Source organism: Acyrthosiphon pisum, chromosome A2, assembly GCF_005508785.2.
Source record: "Acyrthosiphon pisum isolate AL4f chromosome A2, pea_aphid_22Mar2018_4r6ur, whole genome shotgun sequence".
Taxonomy (NCBI): Eukaryota; Metazoa; Arthropoda; class Insecta; order Hemiptera; family Aphididae; genus Acyrthosiphon; species Acyrthosiphon pisum.
In genome coordinates, this window is record NC_042495.1 from 103,542,036 (window position 1) to 103,561,698 (window position 19,663).

At 28.8% G+C, this 19,663-nt stretch overlaps 1 protein-coding gene across 1 annotated transcript in view; it reads left to right on the top strand.

Moving 5' to 3' along the window:
- LOC100160028 (calcitonin gene-related peptide type 1 receptor) overlaps positions 1-19,663 on the top strand; it is a 69,139-nt gene that overhangs the window by 37,439 nt on the left and 12,037 nt on the right. Inside the window, exons 5-8 of the mRNA XM_008186614.3 lie at positions 9,706-9,812; positions 12,310-12,401; positions 15,723-15,849; positions 16,012-16,232. Of these exons, the coding sequence (XP_008184836.1) occupies positions 9,706-9,812; positions 12,310-12,401; positions 15,723-15,849; positions 16,012-16,232 (547 nt within the window). The remainder of the gene's footprint in view (positions 1-9,705; positions 9,813-12,309; positions 12,402-15,722; positions 15,850-16,011; positions 16,233-19,663) is intronic.

Sequence of the window (19,663 nt, forward strand, 5' to 3'; positions counted from 1 at the left end):
AGACAAAAAAATAAATAAATAAATAAATAAAAGACAAAAGTGTCATCAATGGGTGGCTTTTTCATTTAAATTGTTCATGTTTTATTTTTTATATAGCTTATACTCGTATTGTGCTTGGTGGTACAGATTGTGTATACTTAATAACAAATAAAAAAAAAAAATACTTAATATTTTGTATTTCTGTGTACATTGAGTGTTGCGACTGAAACACTGTCTCGTGTTTAGGGCATAAATAACAAAAATTTAATATACGTTTTTACTTATTTATTTAAACAAATTAAATTTTAACTTATAAATAAGCATCGGTGTAGTTATTAACTTTGAATAAATTGTGTTCTATGCGTTGACTAAATTTTCAAGTAGGTAATACATTGTATTTATTTATTTACTGACATGCATGTAATGAATGTAACCAGCTATGTAATAAAAACAAAAAAACAAACTGAGACGAAGAGATAAATCGTTAAAATGATGGAAGATATTCGCTGACTAAAATATTACCCGACAAAGGGGGTAATTATATTCATGCTCGAGAATCCAAAATTCATCAAGATTATTTATTCTCTGTTACATGTATATTTAGGGGGAAAATGGAACTAAAGGTACGGAAAAATAATAATATAATATGCTCTCTTAAGACAAACATGTTTCTCTCCAATTAAATGAAAACATGAAACCCTTAACCATAAATTAAAAATGCAACGAGTCATGATAGTAGAGAGGAATGAGATTCTAAAAATAATTATTTGGTACATTATAGTTCGCATCCTTATAACTGGTCTGTATGTTTGTGCTAGCATAATAATTATTATATAACTTATATTTATAAAGCTTTAATAAACAGTTGTACTGCGGGTATGACATTCTCAGATAACATACTATAGGTATATCATAGTCAATAACCAAAGCCTTTATGTAACTTTGTAATTTATATATATTATTAGCTTCAACGATATTATCCATTAACAATTAATAACAATGCATAATAGCGTATTTCTATTATTTTTAAGTTTATACAAAATAATGGTTATTATTACAGAGTACAGATAGTACGTAGTTGTTCGCAGACCACTGTGGATGAACTTATATAGAAATAACCAACTATTAATTGTATCTACCTAAATACCTAATATAATGGAACAAAGTGTGTTTAGTTGTGAAATAGACCTTTAGCTAAAATTATTTTATACTACGTGATTCACCCCCATTTTCCCTGTAACTTAATTTATTCAATTTTTATTTTTGGGATTTTTAGGTATACTTTAAAGTTTAAACTTTAAAGCCATATTAGTAATTGATTACTCAGATTTGTTATGCCATTTGAAGTGTCGTGTAAATGTGTAATGTATTAATTTTATACTATAAAACTCCTTTTTTTGAAAATGTTATTTATCTATACTAAAATTTTAAACAAGTAGCTTTTGAATTATTAAACTTTGCGTACTATAATAATAATACACCATTATTTAGAACTATTATTATATTCCTTCTACAAATAGTTTAATAACTCAGAACTACTCGTTACAACTTTGATTTAGTTATATCAATATTTAAAAAAATATCATCTGCAGTTTAAAAATATATAGGTAAACGGCGATTTTTGTATGAAAAAAAAGAAGTATGCTTAAAAAATTAAAATTTTTTTAAATGTGGCCTTATCCGTAGGGTAACTTAAAAATTCCAAAAATAAGAGATTTAAATATTTAATGAATTTAAAAATGCATAATCAAACAATACAAATTAGAGGTTAGCATGTTTAGTGAATCACTTCGCTTGGAAAACCAATTATGTTGATTAAATTCGTTCACAATTTAATATAATTTTTTACTTATAAAATACCTATCACATACAATTATGCGTTCATACCTACCTATAATACCTATTCATAAAAAGTTTATAAGCATTTTTTTGTTCAATTTGTAAAATTGTGTTAATACATTGAATAAGTTGAATTAATAACCAATACCTATTTATAATTGTATCGGTTCATGTTATTAATTAATATTTTTTTTACTAAAATATAAATTAATTATCTTAAATAAAATGGTATGATTACTAATTATTATGACTAAGGTATCAGAATTATTTTTTATACAATTATTAACTGTGTTGTTTTGAACAATTAATTGTGATAAAATTGTGAATATCCATGAGACAACGATTGAGAATATGAAATTGGATTATAAGTAGACGCTGGAGACAAGTGAAAAGTTTTTTGAATTCAAGATGTTTAAGAAAAAAATCAGCAATATCATATTGAAATCAGTAGTATTTCTCAATTATTGTATTTTTATTATTACATTGTGAATTACTTAGAACCAAGATTTATACTTTGATAAATTATTTATACATTATATATAACATAATTATAGAGTATACGGTATACCGTACTTCATCAAACCTTAATAGTTAATTAGTGTTTTTACTATATAAATCTATTTACTTCTTTGTTTTAATCAAGAAAATCAAAATATTTTAATTTACACTGCATAGGTCATTTTTTATCCAAAAATGTCAAAATATATTTTATTTCATTGTTTTTTGTTTTATGTTGCTAACATTTTTATCCTCCAGATATTTAAATGATTTTTTGTTGAGTAAATAATAGTTTGTAAATAACAATTTGGCCTATTATAATTTATAATATAGTATTCTTACTTTTTATATTTTAATTATTCTGACATTTCATACAAGTAGGTAATCATTGTTTAATGGTTTTAGAAATAAAAAAAAAATATTTACTAGAGGTAATTTTAGTAATTTGATAATAAAATGTACAGAAATAATGGCATGAAATAATACTGAAAGATTGAACCAGAAGACTTGAACAAAAATACAAAAAATACCATATTTTGCATTTTGTGATGACGGTGTTATTTGCTATATTTACGTAACAGTATTTTACATAATATGATTCCCATTATCCTATCTATTACATCCAAACAATAGAATAATGTATCTACATATTATTTTATTTTGTAGCTAAATGATTCAAATTATACAAGCTAAATCTTTTGAGTATACAATGTTTAGTTCTGATAATGACAACGAAATATTGTAATAATTATTATTATAGAGGATTAAACCACCTATAATACTTATAGCCTTGCTGATGTATTTTTAAATATAACATTTTTTTAATGTTAAAATAATTTTTTTAAATTGTTTTATTGATCATAACTCATAACTGTCTTGAATGTTAAAGCACGAAGAATGATTGATGTAAAACGATGGCCAGGTTACGCCGATATTATCGTCTTTTAAGTTTAGTAATGAAAAATATTTTTTTACCTCGACAATAATTACAGAAAGGATTTATTTTGTATAACAACAAATTCTAACTTAATTACTTTCATTTATTTCATAAATATTTCTTATTCATTTGTATAATTATATAACACGTGTTAAAAAAAAATATTTCCTTTGTACATATTATTTAATAATCTTGATATTAAAATATTTTAAGGAACTTTATCTTTTATTTTTCAATTTAGAAATACCAATACATATTCGGTTAATATTTTTTTATCATATGAAAAATCTACTAGGTAGGTAAATTAAATAATACAATTTTAATAAGAGTTTGTTTATTGTAAAAGTTGTGTTTTAGTCGTAGGGTTCTTCTAATGCACTTTTTCAAATCATGAATTATTCAGATATCAAAAATTATAAATTTCATTATATGAAAAATAAATTGATAAACATAGAATATTATATGATATAAATATATAATATCATTATTTTTAGTCATTTTACGTAGTTATAACATTTCTATAAAATTAAATAAAAACATTTCGTTTTTACTGTTGTAAACAGACAGTTATATTAGTACAGATAATATAATAATATAAGTAATATGTGCATTTTTTTTAATAGAATATTTTTTATCAACTAATCAAATAACAAACTACAAATTTAATAATGGTTAAAACTTCTATGTATTATACAATAACAAAAACATTTTACCGAGGTGTACGCATTTCCCTATATTATATTACATTTAATTATTTATACATGGATGAAGTTAAACAATATTACGAGTAATGTGATTTTATGAATAGTCGTAGTTTCACTCTTGTAATAATAAGAATAAATGATTATATTGTGATTGTAGAATATAATATTATTGTAATTGTTTTCAAACAAATTTAGAATATGATAATAGGTATCTACGAAAAAAATTAATTACGTATAGTGCTACGAATAGTATGCATTATAGGGTACCTAGATATATAATGTGCAGGTGTGCTGAGATTACAAACACATTTCTCCAACAAGAGATTTAACCCTCGCAGTATTGTGGTCTGAACTCTACTTGATTTCATTATTGCAGATTAATAAGAAAATGGTTTCGAGTAATTAACGTAGACTACAACAGTTGTCTCTATATAGATAGGTAGCATTCTATAGTGTGCTTACAGTATATTATATCGTGTTACTCGAGTCTATATAAACGCAGCAGGTGGTGTTGTTTCGCAACAATCTATTGAAATAGTATATTAATTGGTTATAGGTAGCCACTTTTCGTGATATTAGAATTACAACCGTATACATTGGGTAGACACTTTTTTTCTATTAATATACTTTATGATGATTATATCGTATAAAGTTGGTACGAATATGAATATTTATAATTGTTTAAAATTGATACCTAGGTATACTTGTATGTACGAAATAATTGCATACTCGTATTTATATACAATGTTTCAAAATATACTTTTTTGAACTACTTAGATAGTATTGGATGTTTGAAGAATATTATATGATAAATTATAAATTATACATTATAGAGTATAAATTATTTACATGCTGTTTATTATATGTTCGCGTATCTTCAAGGTTAATTTGTTATTAATTTACTTTCCCGAAAATAGCAATGCGGTTATTTGAGTAGGTATCTGAAGCGGATATAAATATTTATTGGCTTCGGTAGGAATAAAAGTCGAGGGATTCAAAATTTCCCAAGAGATATCTATTGCTCTAAAAAGTCTTAAATAAAACCACTGGATTATGAAAACTTATGAAAAATTGCATCATTCGCATATATTTTTCAGTATAATTTGACAGATAGAAAATACCATCTGGAAAATACTATCTGAGTTCTCTTACGTTTAAAATATGTAATCGGTATCATTTTAAGTTATTACCTAATTATTATTTTTTATTAATTAAGTACTCATTCGTTAGTACATTAAAATACTTCTGCTGCCAGTTTTTGTTTTAAAATATATGGACTATCCGAATATGGTGCATGTAATAAGTGCATAATATAAGAGTTACTAAACAGTGAACAATGTTAGTCAATAATAAAAATAAATGCAGTTTTCGATACTATATCAGAAATAAAAATTAGTAGTTTGTTATTGAATCAATTTTCCTACACTGTAAAACTGAGACTGAATCGATGTTTTTTGTTTTATTTAACCATTTTATCACATCACTTAAAATATCAGGTCATAGAATATTTTTACTAGTTTTTATTGATTTCGTTACGTGCCCGTTTTTAATACTTATATTAATAATTATCGAATTAAGTATTATAGTTTCACGCGGTATCGTACTACTGTGATAGAATTTTTTTGTTGTTTATTATTGTTATAGAGATTTTCAATCATTAAACCAATAAACCGTTGTGTGCTTGAAAAATTATTTATTTAGTTAGGTATTTAAAAAAATAATAATAATCCAAATTATAATATTTAATTTTTGTGAATTTCATTTCATTCTTATGATTTTTTTTTTTTGGTGTATAGTGTATTATAGAATCAAAACACCCTTCTGTAAACATGATTATATAATAAACATAACCAACCCAAACCTACTGTACAAAAATTAAACTTACAAATTTAACCTTTACGAAATTTTGCAAAATATTCTGATTTATTTTGTAACCTGCTGTTTATACATAAAAATGTCGTTTTAATTAACAAAATTACACATTTCCACAATAATAGTTATTTATTTCGTTGATATAAATTAAACATTTAATATTTACGGAGACAATTTTTTTTTTTTATATAGGTATGTTACGAAAAACAATGTTTTCTCAGCTTTTAAATAAGTTTTATTAATATTTTTTAATGGCATGAAAAAAATTACATTTTTATTAAATTATAATCAATATTTTTAGATAATGCTTATTATATATTTTTCTTTCATAATAAACAGTTAATACGGAACATAATTTAAATAAACCATTTACATTATAATTAACAAGTGTTGTCGGAAAAAGTATCATCAAGACATTCGGTACTTAACCGTTGAAAAATATTTGGTATTTAGTCAAAAGAATATTGTGGAATTGTATGTTTTTAAATTTCCTATAGTGTTTTTGAAATCGTAAGGTATCGGCGAGTGTATATATGCATTAGACCTGCAGGATTCGGCTAATAGACTCCAGTCCCCGAGGTACAGACAAAGTTCAATTCCAGGCTGCAGTGGCGGATCGCCAAACCATTGCCCCAGATTTGGAGATTTGTGCAAAAATAATAAACGAGCAGTGTATAGAAATGGCGTTGGAGATGATATTTTATACGTGTTATTAATGGCGAGGAACTGAAGAAGACTGCCGCTAAACGTAATCGATTTTGTTTGCGTGAATGAAAAAAAAAAAAATGTGGTACCTACAGAAAAAAAGAACACGCCATAGCAGGCGATCGCGCACAGAAAGTAAGATGCATCATGAATGTTATTAAATTACGTTGTCGCTTCTGTATCAGTCCCATCCGTTAAGTCCATCTTTGCCTCGTACTTTGGTATAAACGTGCCGGAATCGTTCTAAGTGTATTAGCCGTTGTAGTGTGTACGTACCTCGGGTCGCCTCGGTAATGTTAAATATAATTGTTAAGACCGCGTCAAGTTAATTTGCTTAAAACTCGGAAGACCCGCGAGACTCGCGCTAAACCCCGGCTTGTATAGAGACGAAATTTCGAACACTCTATAATAGCCCCCCCCCCCCCCTCTTGTAATAAATGATATCGCCGTCATAATATTCCTCGTATATCTGCACCAAATACGCCATGTGATATTTGAAAGACACGGAAACGCACAAACACGATAACATTGCGAAACACAATATTTGATTAATATTCGAATCGTCCACGTGAAAATGTAATATAACGTAAAATATTGCAATATTATAATGTGCATCACGCGAATTTAATATTTTAAAAGGTCTCTTTTTATAATATTTTTCATAATAGTACAATCAAAACCGTTAAGTACGTTGTGGCGTTGTCGTACGCAGGTTGTGTTTTTGTGGTCGTGAGGTTAGGCTAGAGAGATCATAATTCAATGAAAATTAAATTAAATTAAAATTTGAATAATAACATCATTTTATTCTTCGCTGTACTGGGTGCATTTTCTGAAACATAAAAAAAAAATCCTTTTTCTTTGTATAAAGTTAAAAGGTCAACTAAAAATATTTTGTTTATGTGTGGCAGGGTTTAATGCTTAAGTTCCCGTCGTATCCTCTGGCAAGAACTGTATTTAACGCGATTAAATCGTTATGTGTAGGTATTATCCTATTTTGTGAAATACCTTTTTTATTTACAAAGAAAAAGGAATTTAAGTGGGTCGCATCCAGGGAACGAAACTGTATTATTATAGGTAGTCTATCATACATATATTTGATTTACATGTGGCTTTATCACTTGTGGTTTCTACATGAATGAAATTACAATTTGATTGATCTATTGAAAAGACGTGACACCCTTACACTTTTACTATTACTACTTATTCATGTATTGAATAAGTAAATATTCAATTTAGATAAACACGGAACAATTTATAAATACTAGACAAATATCTAGATTTACATAATATTTTATGTCAATGGCGGTTGTATCTAATAAAATAAGTACCTATAGGTCAGTATAAGTACTTATAAGTACCTGGGTATACCTACGTATAAAATTACCAAAAAGTTTTGAATTTTATCGATCCACATCGCCTTTTATTTTAATGGTTCACTAACTTTACTGATGTTTTTCCATAAATTTATTTGGAAATAAAAAAAAAACCGTACATTTGTATAATGTATACAATATTGTTAAAATGTGACTTTTAGTTATTTATTCAAAGTAAAATTTTAATCTCTAAATGACTATGAAATGGTAAAAATGATAAAGAATATATATGATATATTTTAATGTATGAAGTTTTCTTAACAAAGAATATCACTCCAATCGGAGTATAAGCGTAATAACTAATAAGTGTATTACATTTTGTATCTGCAGCAATGCGTGAACAATTATGTCGGAATGATACACTTTTTAATTTGTGTTAGTGGTGTTATTAAATAAAAACTATTATTAATGTTAATATGAATATCAAGGCAGACGTTTTATTGGTTGAATAGCTCACTAAATGTGTGACTAATTCAAAACTTAAAATATTTTAGACTCTTAGTGGAGCGATGAATTAAATTTTACAACGATGCGTGTTTTTTCATTTTTTCGGTGTCTGTCGACTGTCACCGTTTAGAGCAACAAAAATGGCTCAATCATTAACTTTGAGAGTGGTTTCTGCGGCATAGGTAATCGGACATAGATGGCTCAAAAATGTTAAGTTATTTTAAAATTATCTAATCGAGGGAAAAAAATAATCAAACAACAAGAATTTTTACAGCAAACCAGATTTCGAATATGTTTTTTTTGTTTAAAAATAAATAAGTGAAGACTTGTATTTTTCACCATATTTAAACTAGAATTTTCTATGGATTATAAATGTTAAAATATTTTGGACCTTTCTATTCATAACATATCTAGTCATTTTTAACGAACAACAGTTTTTGCATATATTTTATTATTCTAAATTTGTTTGCGCATTCGTCTAATTCAAAAATAATTTATTATACATAAGCATATTATTATTTTATCATAGTTAATTTACAAGATACATGACGAAAACCTAAATATATATTATGTAGTAATATTATGAAAAATGCATATTATGCTTGAAATAAAATACAAATGACATACTTTTTTATAGACATTTGCAGCACATATGTTGTTATTATTTTTAACTTTTGTACATTTTTGCTATATTTGCTGAAATCTTAATGAAATTTGAAGAGCTTTATAAAAATAAAAATAAACTCTAACCTGATCCATAGTATATTGAAGTACGTGTCTGTACTTGAGTAAACAATGGAGCATGGTTAAGATTTTTACTTAACCGAATTCAAAAGATGATTGTCAGTTATTATTTGTTCTATATCATTTTTAAATATCAAGTACTCACCTCAATATAAGACTCTATAGCTGTATTTTTTCAAGGTCAAAAGACCTACACGCGAAGTAAAACTGATATCACACACCATTGTTCTGCCCGAAAAATCAACTAGATTTTATTTTACCACGTAATCTAACCGGAATAGTTTTTTTTTATAAAGGTCGATGGATATTTTCGATTTAAAATACTCGTGTTAGAGTGACCTTGTCTGGCCTTTAGGTGTTAACCTGGCCGGCGTAATATATGTGACTATTGTATTAGCATAATGCATTAAATTTTAGATTCACGTTCGCGTTCGCGTTCAAAGTTTTCGGTAAACCTAACAAAATACGTATGATATAATATCATAGTTTTTTAAACGTTATATTACCACGCGTGCGTGCAAAAACCGCAATTTTAAAATCAAGTCGATAACAATAATTATTATTATACATAATTATTGTGGTAGTGATTTTCGACGGATTTTTGCAGGTTTCGGTCAGAAAACGTGCCTGCCAGATGGCTCGTGGTTCAAGCATCCGGACAGCAACAAGACGTGGTCAAACTACACTACGTGCGTCGATCTGGAAGATCTTAAGGTCGGTGCCGTAAAAAATACCTCAGTTTTCAATTTCAGCGGTGGTAGGTGGTAGTATTGAACGCTCATCGCTCACCCGCCGCCACCCCTATTATTACTACTATGATAACGTGTGCCTCCGACGACGTGGCATTATCTATACACGTCTCATTTTTACCGACCCCTAACTATCGCCCACCCCTCTCCTGCCCCCCGACACGATTTATAGGCCGACGACGCTGACTGCCGCGTGACTAATGGCCGCACTTGTACCCGCCACTGCCGTGATCATAATTTCATAATATATATATGTATGTATTATTTCTGTTTACTGTGCTTGTATACAAATTATTATTGTTATTATTATTACGTCGAAATAATGCGTATTCATGGAAAATGTGGTACGCCGTAGGTAAGCTCGTCCATTGTCCGAACTGTATGTTCTGTATACCTGTGCGTAATTGAAACCGCCGCGGATATTTATCGTTCGAAAAAAGCCTCCGACGCGCCGAACAATACATACAACGGTAATAATAACCATTTTATATGTATAGTAACTATACCGATAATAACGTGTGCATACATTATGTTGTATCATCTACTAATATTCTGCGTAGTGTGTACCTACCAATATAGTTACCACGAATTATAGTATAATATTATACATTAAAGGTATAACATGTATTTTGTAGGTATACAACGCGTGCATCCAGCAAAGTTATGTGGGAATGTCGTCATCTAGATGAAAATATGTACCAGTTTCCCTCTGCGTATTTTTGAAATGCATACCACAATACCGCCACCTGTCGTAAAATAGGGTGTACACAAATATTTGGCGGTGACGGCTCGACGTCGTGGATGTGGGCTATATAATATTCGGTGCACACTAGTTGCCTCCCAAAATATACGAATTGCCTCCCCGTGCTCATCGTAAATAATAAGGTTTGCATAAGCACACTAGTTGCTTCAGATGATCGGGGAGTTCATAATTATGTACGAGTCACACCTACTTCGCATAATATATAATTATATAATGAAGTAGTGATTCATAAATATACCTACTGGCTACCGCGTAATTAGATGAATTTAACTTAAACATAATATTTTATTGTTTTATAACTCATGGTTATAAAAAAATAGGTTCATAGTAATATTATAATATTTTTAATATACATACATGGTAATTCACCAAGCATGCTCACCCCTTTTTTCTTCAATAATTTAGTCATTCAAAATCTGATTTTTGAAATTTTTAAATATACTTTGAGACCTAACCATAATATTTTTAAATTATTGAGATTTTTTGTACTACTCAAGAAATATCTTGTGGAGTTCGAAACTTCAGTTTTTCAAATGATTAATCAATGTTTTTGCTGTAAGTTCTAAGTGGATAATTTTTCTGATAACATTGACGTATCAGTATCAAAATTATACTAATAGTTTTTGAGTTATTTAACTTTGTTCACCAATGATAATAGGTCCATGCTTACGAGTTTGTAGGATATGGGGCTACGGAAATTTGAACATTTCAGTGATTAATATTTTCATTATCTATACATTTTTAAAAATTGCTAAGTATAATAAATACTAGATCCAATATTAAATCTATTTTATATTTTTGTAAAACCATTTTTGAGGACTATTATCTTTAGTACAAATATTTTAATAACTGAGAAATTACTCGTTTGAATTTTTAATTAGGTACAATTAGAACTCAAAAAAGCTATCTCTAAGTAAAGTAATTTACAGAAAAAGGTTCTCATTTAAAAATCAGAAATTTATATCGCCACAGGATACCTCTTAAGGCCTTAAGACTTAAGTAGTGTTAAAAAAATTCACGAGTTTGAAAAATAATAGTCTTTGAGTATAGGTATTTAAAAATTCCATAAATAAGAATTAGAATAAATTTTTCATTAAAGGAAAAATTTGGGTGAACATTTGGTGAATTACTCAAACTACTGTGTTAAAATATGTAAAGTTTACATTTAACGGAGTTTAAGACAGGGTAAATCCACTGACATTATTTAATTTTTCACATGAAACTTCGTGCAGGATAAGCTAACTAACTTAATAACTATTAATAAAACTATTTCAGTTGTGATAATGACTAACAGATTTTACAAAATTTAATCTATCAATATTTTTTTTTTATATACGATGAGCGCAATAAATTGGTACATTTGGTTGAGGGAAACTGCCAACTGCTACATTTTCTAAATGCTAAAAACAGCAACCAAGGACAATTGGTGTACAGTGTATACCCAATTACCTATATTACTCCTGCAGGCATTTTTAAGCACCCCCTCCAATATGCTTGTAGGTACTTGTAATATAATACATTCACCTTGGCCGGAATAAAATTTCTTTGAAAATAAATGCATAATATTTATTTGAAAATGCTTTTTATTTTGCGTGTGTGCGCGTTAACACATCGATGGCCTGCACACCGTCGACGGACTTTGTCGACGAGAACAAAGGACGGTTTTTACTTTACCTTTTTTCTTTTTCTTTTTTTCTAGTTGAGGAATCAAGTGAACATGATCTACAAATGGGGCTACACCGTGTCGCTGGCTGCGCTGGCGGTTTCCATATTCATATTCTTTTATTTCAGGTACTATACGCTGCACGTATTTTATAATACAATTTTGTAATAGATCGTTGTCGTCGCCACTCCCCTCGATTTATTGCTTCACACACATAAAGTGCAGGTATACTGGCTCGGCTACGTGCGTGGAATTTTTTAATATTTTCACAAAACGGTATTTGTGGAAAAAACGTATCATCGTCCGTTTTCCACGAAATATCTCTATGATATTATAATACAGATATATAATGGTACATGGCGTACATTATTGGTCTGCACGTCAAATATTCACTGCCGAAGACGTATATGTTATAATAGGAAAGATCAACAAGTCACACGTTGATACACCATAATACGGAGTGATCCTTTTAAATTTTAACGTGAGACGACATTATTTCAGTAAACACAAACGTATATGAAAATATAACAAGACCAGCTACGTTTTTAGAAAAATAATTATATTTTATAATATTTTTTATCGTAATTTTTTTAAGGTTTTGAATTTTTTGAATGCCAACATACATTTTTAATTTTATATTACGAAGCAGAATATTATTCGGAATGTTTCGACCTATAAAAATAAAATGTTGGACAAGTTGATTATTAGTTATAAGTTATAACTTATACCTATAAGTATTTTAAAGTTAAGTTTGGCGGAGCATTTGACCAACATTTTGCGGGGTACCTACCTCATATATACCACACCACTCCGCTCATCTAAACTTTAAATACTTATAGCTTACAAGCTACTCTTCCAAAATTCGATTTTTATGTATCCAAGGAGGTACCTACTCAAACCAATTGTCTGCCTTGGAATAAAAAATAAAAAATGCATGTTGTCAATAAAAAAGTTAGGAATTTAAAAAATGATAACGATAAGAAATAGTAAATATATAAGTATAATAGTACTTAGATACCTACTTATCTTATATTATGTGTACTGTGTATATGATATAGAATAAGTAAACGTTACGCTCTAAAACTCAGTTCTTAATCTAGACGACTAAGTGGAAACCAGCTATTAAAACCATTTCGATCTTAGACAATTAATTGATGACAACTGTAGTTTCATTCTGAAGTTTAAATAATTACTGTTATTAGACGATTCGAACGTCAAACAAACGACTCTCATCAAATCCCCAAAGCAATCAAATTCACGCGAATGATGTCTTTTTACTACGGGCACTGAATATTTTTCAAAAAGAAAAACACTGTAATCCCACCGAAACGTTCGTATTTTTCGTGGATCAACTCTTCAACTAAAATCAACTCCGCATTAAGCCCCCGGGGACAATAAACTACCCTTCGCGAATGCATCTTTTAAACAGGGCCGTTCGCTGCTCGTATATATTGTATGTTTGGTATGATTTGGCGTTCGAAATTATTAATACCTACGGTGTGTGTGGTGGTGGTGGCGTGCAATACAGTTGTAGCTGTCCGTGTGTGGGGGAAATGGTCTGGAAATAACACTATTGACCGGGGCAGGAATTTAGGTACCTAAACCTATCTATAACACTATATAGTGATGTAGTATAGTCGCGGTCCCACACAGTTCTCAGCCCATGGGATACGTCAGTAAATATAAATAATCACCAGTTGCGCGATAAATAATTATTTTAGTTTCGCGTCGGAACACGCATATTTACTTCAAAATCAGCTGAACGGTCAATTTAAATTTTTCGATTAGCTGCCATATATTTTTAAAAGGTTATTTTTTTAATCTAAATAAATGTGTTTGTAAATAAATGATAATGACAAAAAGATAACTGCCCAACGTGCGAAATAAGCCATTCGTTTCTCGTTTTATGTCATCGATGCTGGGGTACAGTGATCAATATTTTTTTAGTTAAAATATGAACTTTATTATTTATACATTTACCTTAAACATAGATGTAAAAAATATCGCATTATAAAAAGATACCTACGTTAATAAGACGTGTCATAAGTCATAACTGTAAAATATGTAGCCGTGACATAATAATATTATTATAGTTGCTAAGAATATTCCATTACGCTCTGAAAATGTATACATTCAAGCGTTTCAGATACGTTCTGTAACCTGTGTATTAGGAATTAAATTTAAAAATAAAAATACATCTCATGAAAGTTATTTTTAATTAGGTAGGTATTTAAAATCGTTTAGAGAATAATTATATTTCAAAGCTTTAGTCAAACCTTAAAATACTGTATTTTTTAGCCTGCAGGCTGCAAGGTACAACATTTTTTAGTTTGCTTATAACTATTTTGAATAATTAAGTTAATTTCCATAAGCTTTTAGTAAAACTAAATTTTAATCTATAATGTACCCACTTTTAATACTCGGTCATGCCCACTTTTCTCTGTAGAACATTTTACATGTAATCATATTATGTTACGAGTTTGTAACCCATTGAACTTTCTGTTGACTCATGTTCGTATACTCAGGTAAAATCAATTTTTGATTGTTTTAGTTAGTTGATATATATTCTGGTAGTATGATTTTTATGCAGCATATGAATGGTGTGTATGTTATATGAATTAGGTAGATACATTTAAAAAAAATTATATTATGCGATACATTATAAAAAGAAGAATTGAAATTCGGTTAAGATGACCACTTAAATACGAATTTAGGGGTGAAAATGAAAATCATTAAGTAAAACAAAAAAACTTGATTTATTGCAGAAATAAAGTGATATAAAAAATGTTTTCAGAATTGAAGTGGAACAATAGGAATGTATTGTTTTTACAAGTTTTTTATCTCATTTTCGTGAATACTTTTAAGACCGAAAGAGAGCGAAAAAAAATGATGTAGCAGTTTTAAAGATGGAAAATCGTGTCTTGATAGTCCTTTGAATAGGTCCCTTCCGATTTTTATTTTTAAATTTTCTGTAACCTTCAAATACTGTTTAACTACCATAAGCTTCGTTCAAAATCGTTTTTTGATTATAATATATTATTGGTTTAAAAATTCATATCATAATACTTACCATTATCGTGTGATTAGATGAGCAAAACACCCGGTCTCGATATCCTATCCAGATTTTTTGGTTGGTACTTAGATACTTCGGAAACGGATTAATAATTAATTCGTTGTTGTTCATATTAGTTTCGAACTGTTGGGGTTTTTTTTTGTATCATCGATTGTAAAATATATACTATTGACAACCATACTCCTAATTGCTAATAGTATATACTTTTTTTTTTAACAACACGTCAGCTAGGATGCCTTCGGAAAACCCTTGATCTCGTTTTAGTGTCCACAGTGTTTCGTAATAAAAAATCAATTTTTTTTAGGAAAATCCTGTGTAATAATATACAAAATTATATAGACACTAACTGCAGGTCTGGGTTTAATATTATTTCCAGGAGCCTCACGTGCACTAGGATACAGATACACAAGAATCTGTTCATATCGCTGGCCGTCAATAATTGTCTGTGGTTGGTGTGGTACGAGGCGGTGGTCGACAATTTGCCGGTGCTGATGACGAACGGGGTAAGTAGCATAAGACACGAACACGCGGAAAACGGGATCTCAACGTTTTATTTACACGAACGACTAATTTATTTTTATTTTTTTCAATTTATGATAATTATACATAATATATCCGAGAAAACGGTAGTTACGCGCAAACCAACTGAAAATCGAAATTTTTAGCTGGGCTGCAAATTGTTACACGTTCTGGTCCAGTACTTTCTGGTGGCCACGTACTTTTGGATGTTTTGCGAGGGGCTGTACTTGCACACGTTGCTGGTGGTCACGTTCCTCACCGAGTCCAAAGTGATGCCGTTCCTGCACACGATTGGCTGGGGCATACCGGCACTGTTGGTGTCCACGTACGCGGCTCTTCGGACAGCCACTCCCGGCGAGACCTTACAGTGAGTGCGTTTTAGATAATACGATCGTGGCGTAGACACTGTATAAAGTTGTTATTTCTTATTCGTATAGAGAAATTCACAAATTTATAATTATTATATCGGAAACCGTCGACCCGTTGTAATACCTGTACGATATAATAATAAAAATAACAATGACCCGTCAATGCCCATGGTCCTAACGAATACAGCAGTTGTCACTGCGTATTTCATTCGGATAACAATAACCATCGAGACGGCTCGCGGCTGTAGGAGACGATTTATTATAAACATTTCCGTGGATTATACATTTAAGATCCACATGCACGGTTTTGCTTGACTATACTATATTATATTGTCTGTTATTGTCACGGCTATAGATAGTATGGTTGCCCATCGACGTATGATTCTCATACTTGAAAAGTGTCTACCGAAATGAATCTCTATAATCAGTATTAAAGTTAAATTAAACAGCTGGAAACTTAAGCATTAGCGCTTATATGTCATAGTGGCTATCACGGAACTACAATTTATATTTGAAAGGTAATTGCATTTAGAGTCACTCCAACAAATAAGCGCTAGAGCGTAAGTTTCCAGCTGTTTAATACTGATAATGGAGATTCATTTCGGTAGACACTTTTCTAGATTCGTTGGGCAACCATACTATCTTTAATCGTGCTTATTGTCTATTTACTCTCGCCTTTACCGGTTAACGCATGTTCACAAGTAATTATTACCTGACCCATGACAAAATAAACAGGCATGATCACTAGATTACTGCACGCATATTTTATACATATATTACACTTCCCCAGACTTGGAAGAAACACTAATATCGTAGAAAAAAATGTTCTTCACATTACAATTATATAGGAATTATACGGTTTTTGCCATGTCTCGGGAAAATGTGCAGTGATAGGAAAAATTGGTTTTATAGTGATCATGCCTGTTTATTTAGTCATGACCTGACTTCTAAGTTTATATCAGACCTTTCGTTTTGGTGCACACTGTAATATTATAATGAACAAAACGAAAAAGGTTTTAAATTTTAAGTTTTCATTTTAACGAGCACTTTGAGATGATTTTACGATGTATATTATTATGAATTAATGGGACTAAGTAAAATATCTTCTGATAATTCACGTTACGTAGCTATTCATAATTAAAGAATATTTGTATTATTAAATACCACGCATGTATATAATACCATTATGCACATAATAGATCAATACGATCTAAGGTTTTTTAAGGTTTATTAAGGTTACGTTTAAGATTTACACACTAGTCACCAGTCAAGATTTCTATTTAAAAAATGTTAAGCCTAGTTATGTGACTCTGTTCAATTATAATTTCATAAGCATTTAATACCATCAGAAAATGCTGTTGAATAAATATTAAATTTTCGCTTTTAATACTATAGCATGATACCTTTAATTATCATGAAACATGAAAAACGATACAACAGTCTTATTTATGTGATCCACGGTAAAACTGTTTTCAAAAGATAATATTCTTGCGTTATAAATATCTTATATTCATATAATACTATTATGATTCGTACAAATTGTTGACCTACCAACTTAAATAGCTTTACTTTTATATTAAGTTGTTTGAATATAAACGTTTGATATTTATGCGTTTATCACAACAATAGTAAGTATTACGCACTTACGTAGGATGGTCAAACAGAATTTAATAAATTTTAATTGATGTTAATAACTTCAATTCCACCGTTCTTATAGTTAATTATTATAAAAATAGCTTATAGAAATCACCGGAAATTCATTAGTTTATTATTATTATTTGTTTTTTTTCAATATAATACATTGTGATTTATGATTACTGTATACTTCATAATATAAATATTGTATTTTCGTTAAAAATACAACTATTTAATGCGATGGTTTTAACGACTAAAATTCTAATTGATTTAGAACACATTTAAATATTTACTTCGAATAACCATGAATTTATTTTATAGTTTTTTATAATAAATAAATTTAAAGTTTATAAATTATTATACTTTTATATTGAATTGTCCCTAAAGCGGTGTTATAATGTATTTCACCAAAAAGTCATATAACTGATCTTAATAAGAACTTCCTATCATAAATCAAAACGTCAGCTATCAAACATTGAAACTTAGTATAGTTAACCGATTTAACGATTTTTTTCTTGAATAACTCTTTATCTTATACTAAACGTATTGTTTAAAAATATTTTTTCCTTTTAAAATATATATTTTTCTTATTAGTTATTCTTCACTTCCAAGTAAAATAAAATTATATATCGAATAGCTTATAAATTTTTCGGCATACTAATGTGTACATATTTATTTTACAAACCACAAATAAATGAAAACAATTCCATTAAAAATATACCATCTTTTAAGCAGTTCAGCTTCATTGAAAGACCTTGGGTTTAAATTGAACTAAAATAAATTCAATGAATTTTGTGAAAATCTGGTAACTGTAATCAGTATTATTACAATAAATTGCTTTTGAAGCTGTTTAGATTATAATATATTATTATTAAAACCACAGGCATTATTACTTGTCAGACCTTTTTTACACAATATTTGTTTAGGTTAGATCGATTAAAATTGGTTAAATTATTTTAATATTTTATTAATGGTTTCAATGGTGTAAAATAATGGAAAATTAAAAAAAAATAGCTGTAAATTATTATGTGTATATAGTAACAGGTTAGATACACAACAGAGTCAATTAAATATTATCATAGGTACAGATCAATGTATTTGTAGTTTGTACAAACTAATTATTTATACGGTATTTTTAATGATTTAAGATTACCGATTTAGTCAAAATTTATATTTATTCAGTAGTAGTGTACAAGTGACTTTGGAAAACGTTCCTCGTGTCGAGCAATTATCACATAAAATTAATTTTGTTTACGTGTAATCTCTTGGAGTGGTTTTATTATATTGATGCAATGATGCGATTTAAACATAAATTCATGGATTTCCGATTAATCTTAGTTTAAATTAAAGTTTCAAAATATGACTAATTAATTTAGTTGTTATTAATAACACATTATGAGTGAATTTCTTCGAACGTTTGATGTTTATAATTTAATATTAATTATATTATACGACAACGAAACAATTATAATATTATGCATACTATACTATATTATGTTAAAAAAAAAGTCTAAAATGAATTTCCCACAGCTTATTTCAATACCAATTGAATAACCAATTGAAATCCTACCTACTCGCATCAAATTCCAGTTCCAAGTATTTTTTTGATTTCAAATTTAATTTTTAAACAAGAATCGTTCTTGTAAATTGCAACTTTTTACTGTCATTCGAATTTTCGTTTATCATTTTAATTTATCACCAATCGTGCAATAATTCGCTATTGTCACCGTTGTCTCTAACTTTTTTTGAATACTTTCCGACAAGCAATTGTAGACATTTTTTTTTTTTATACCTG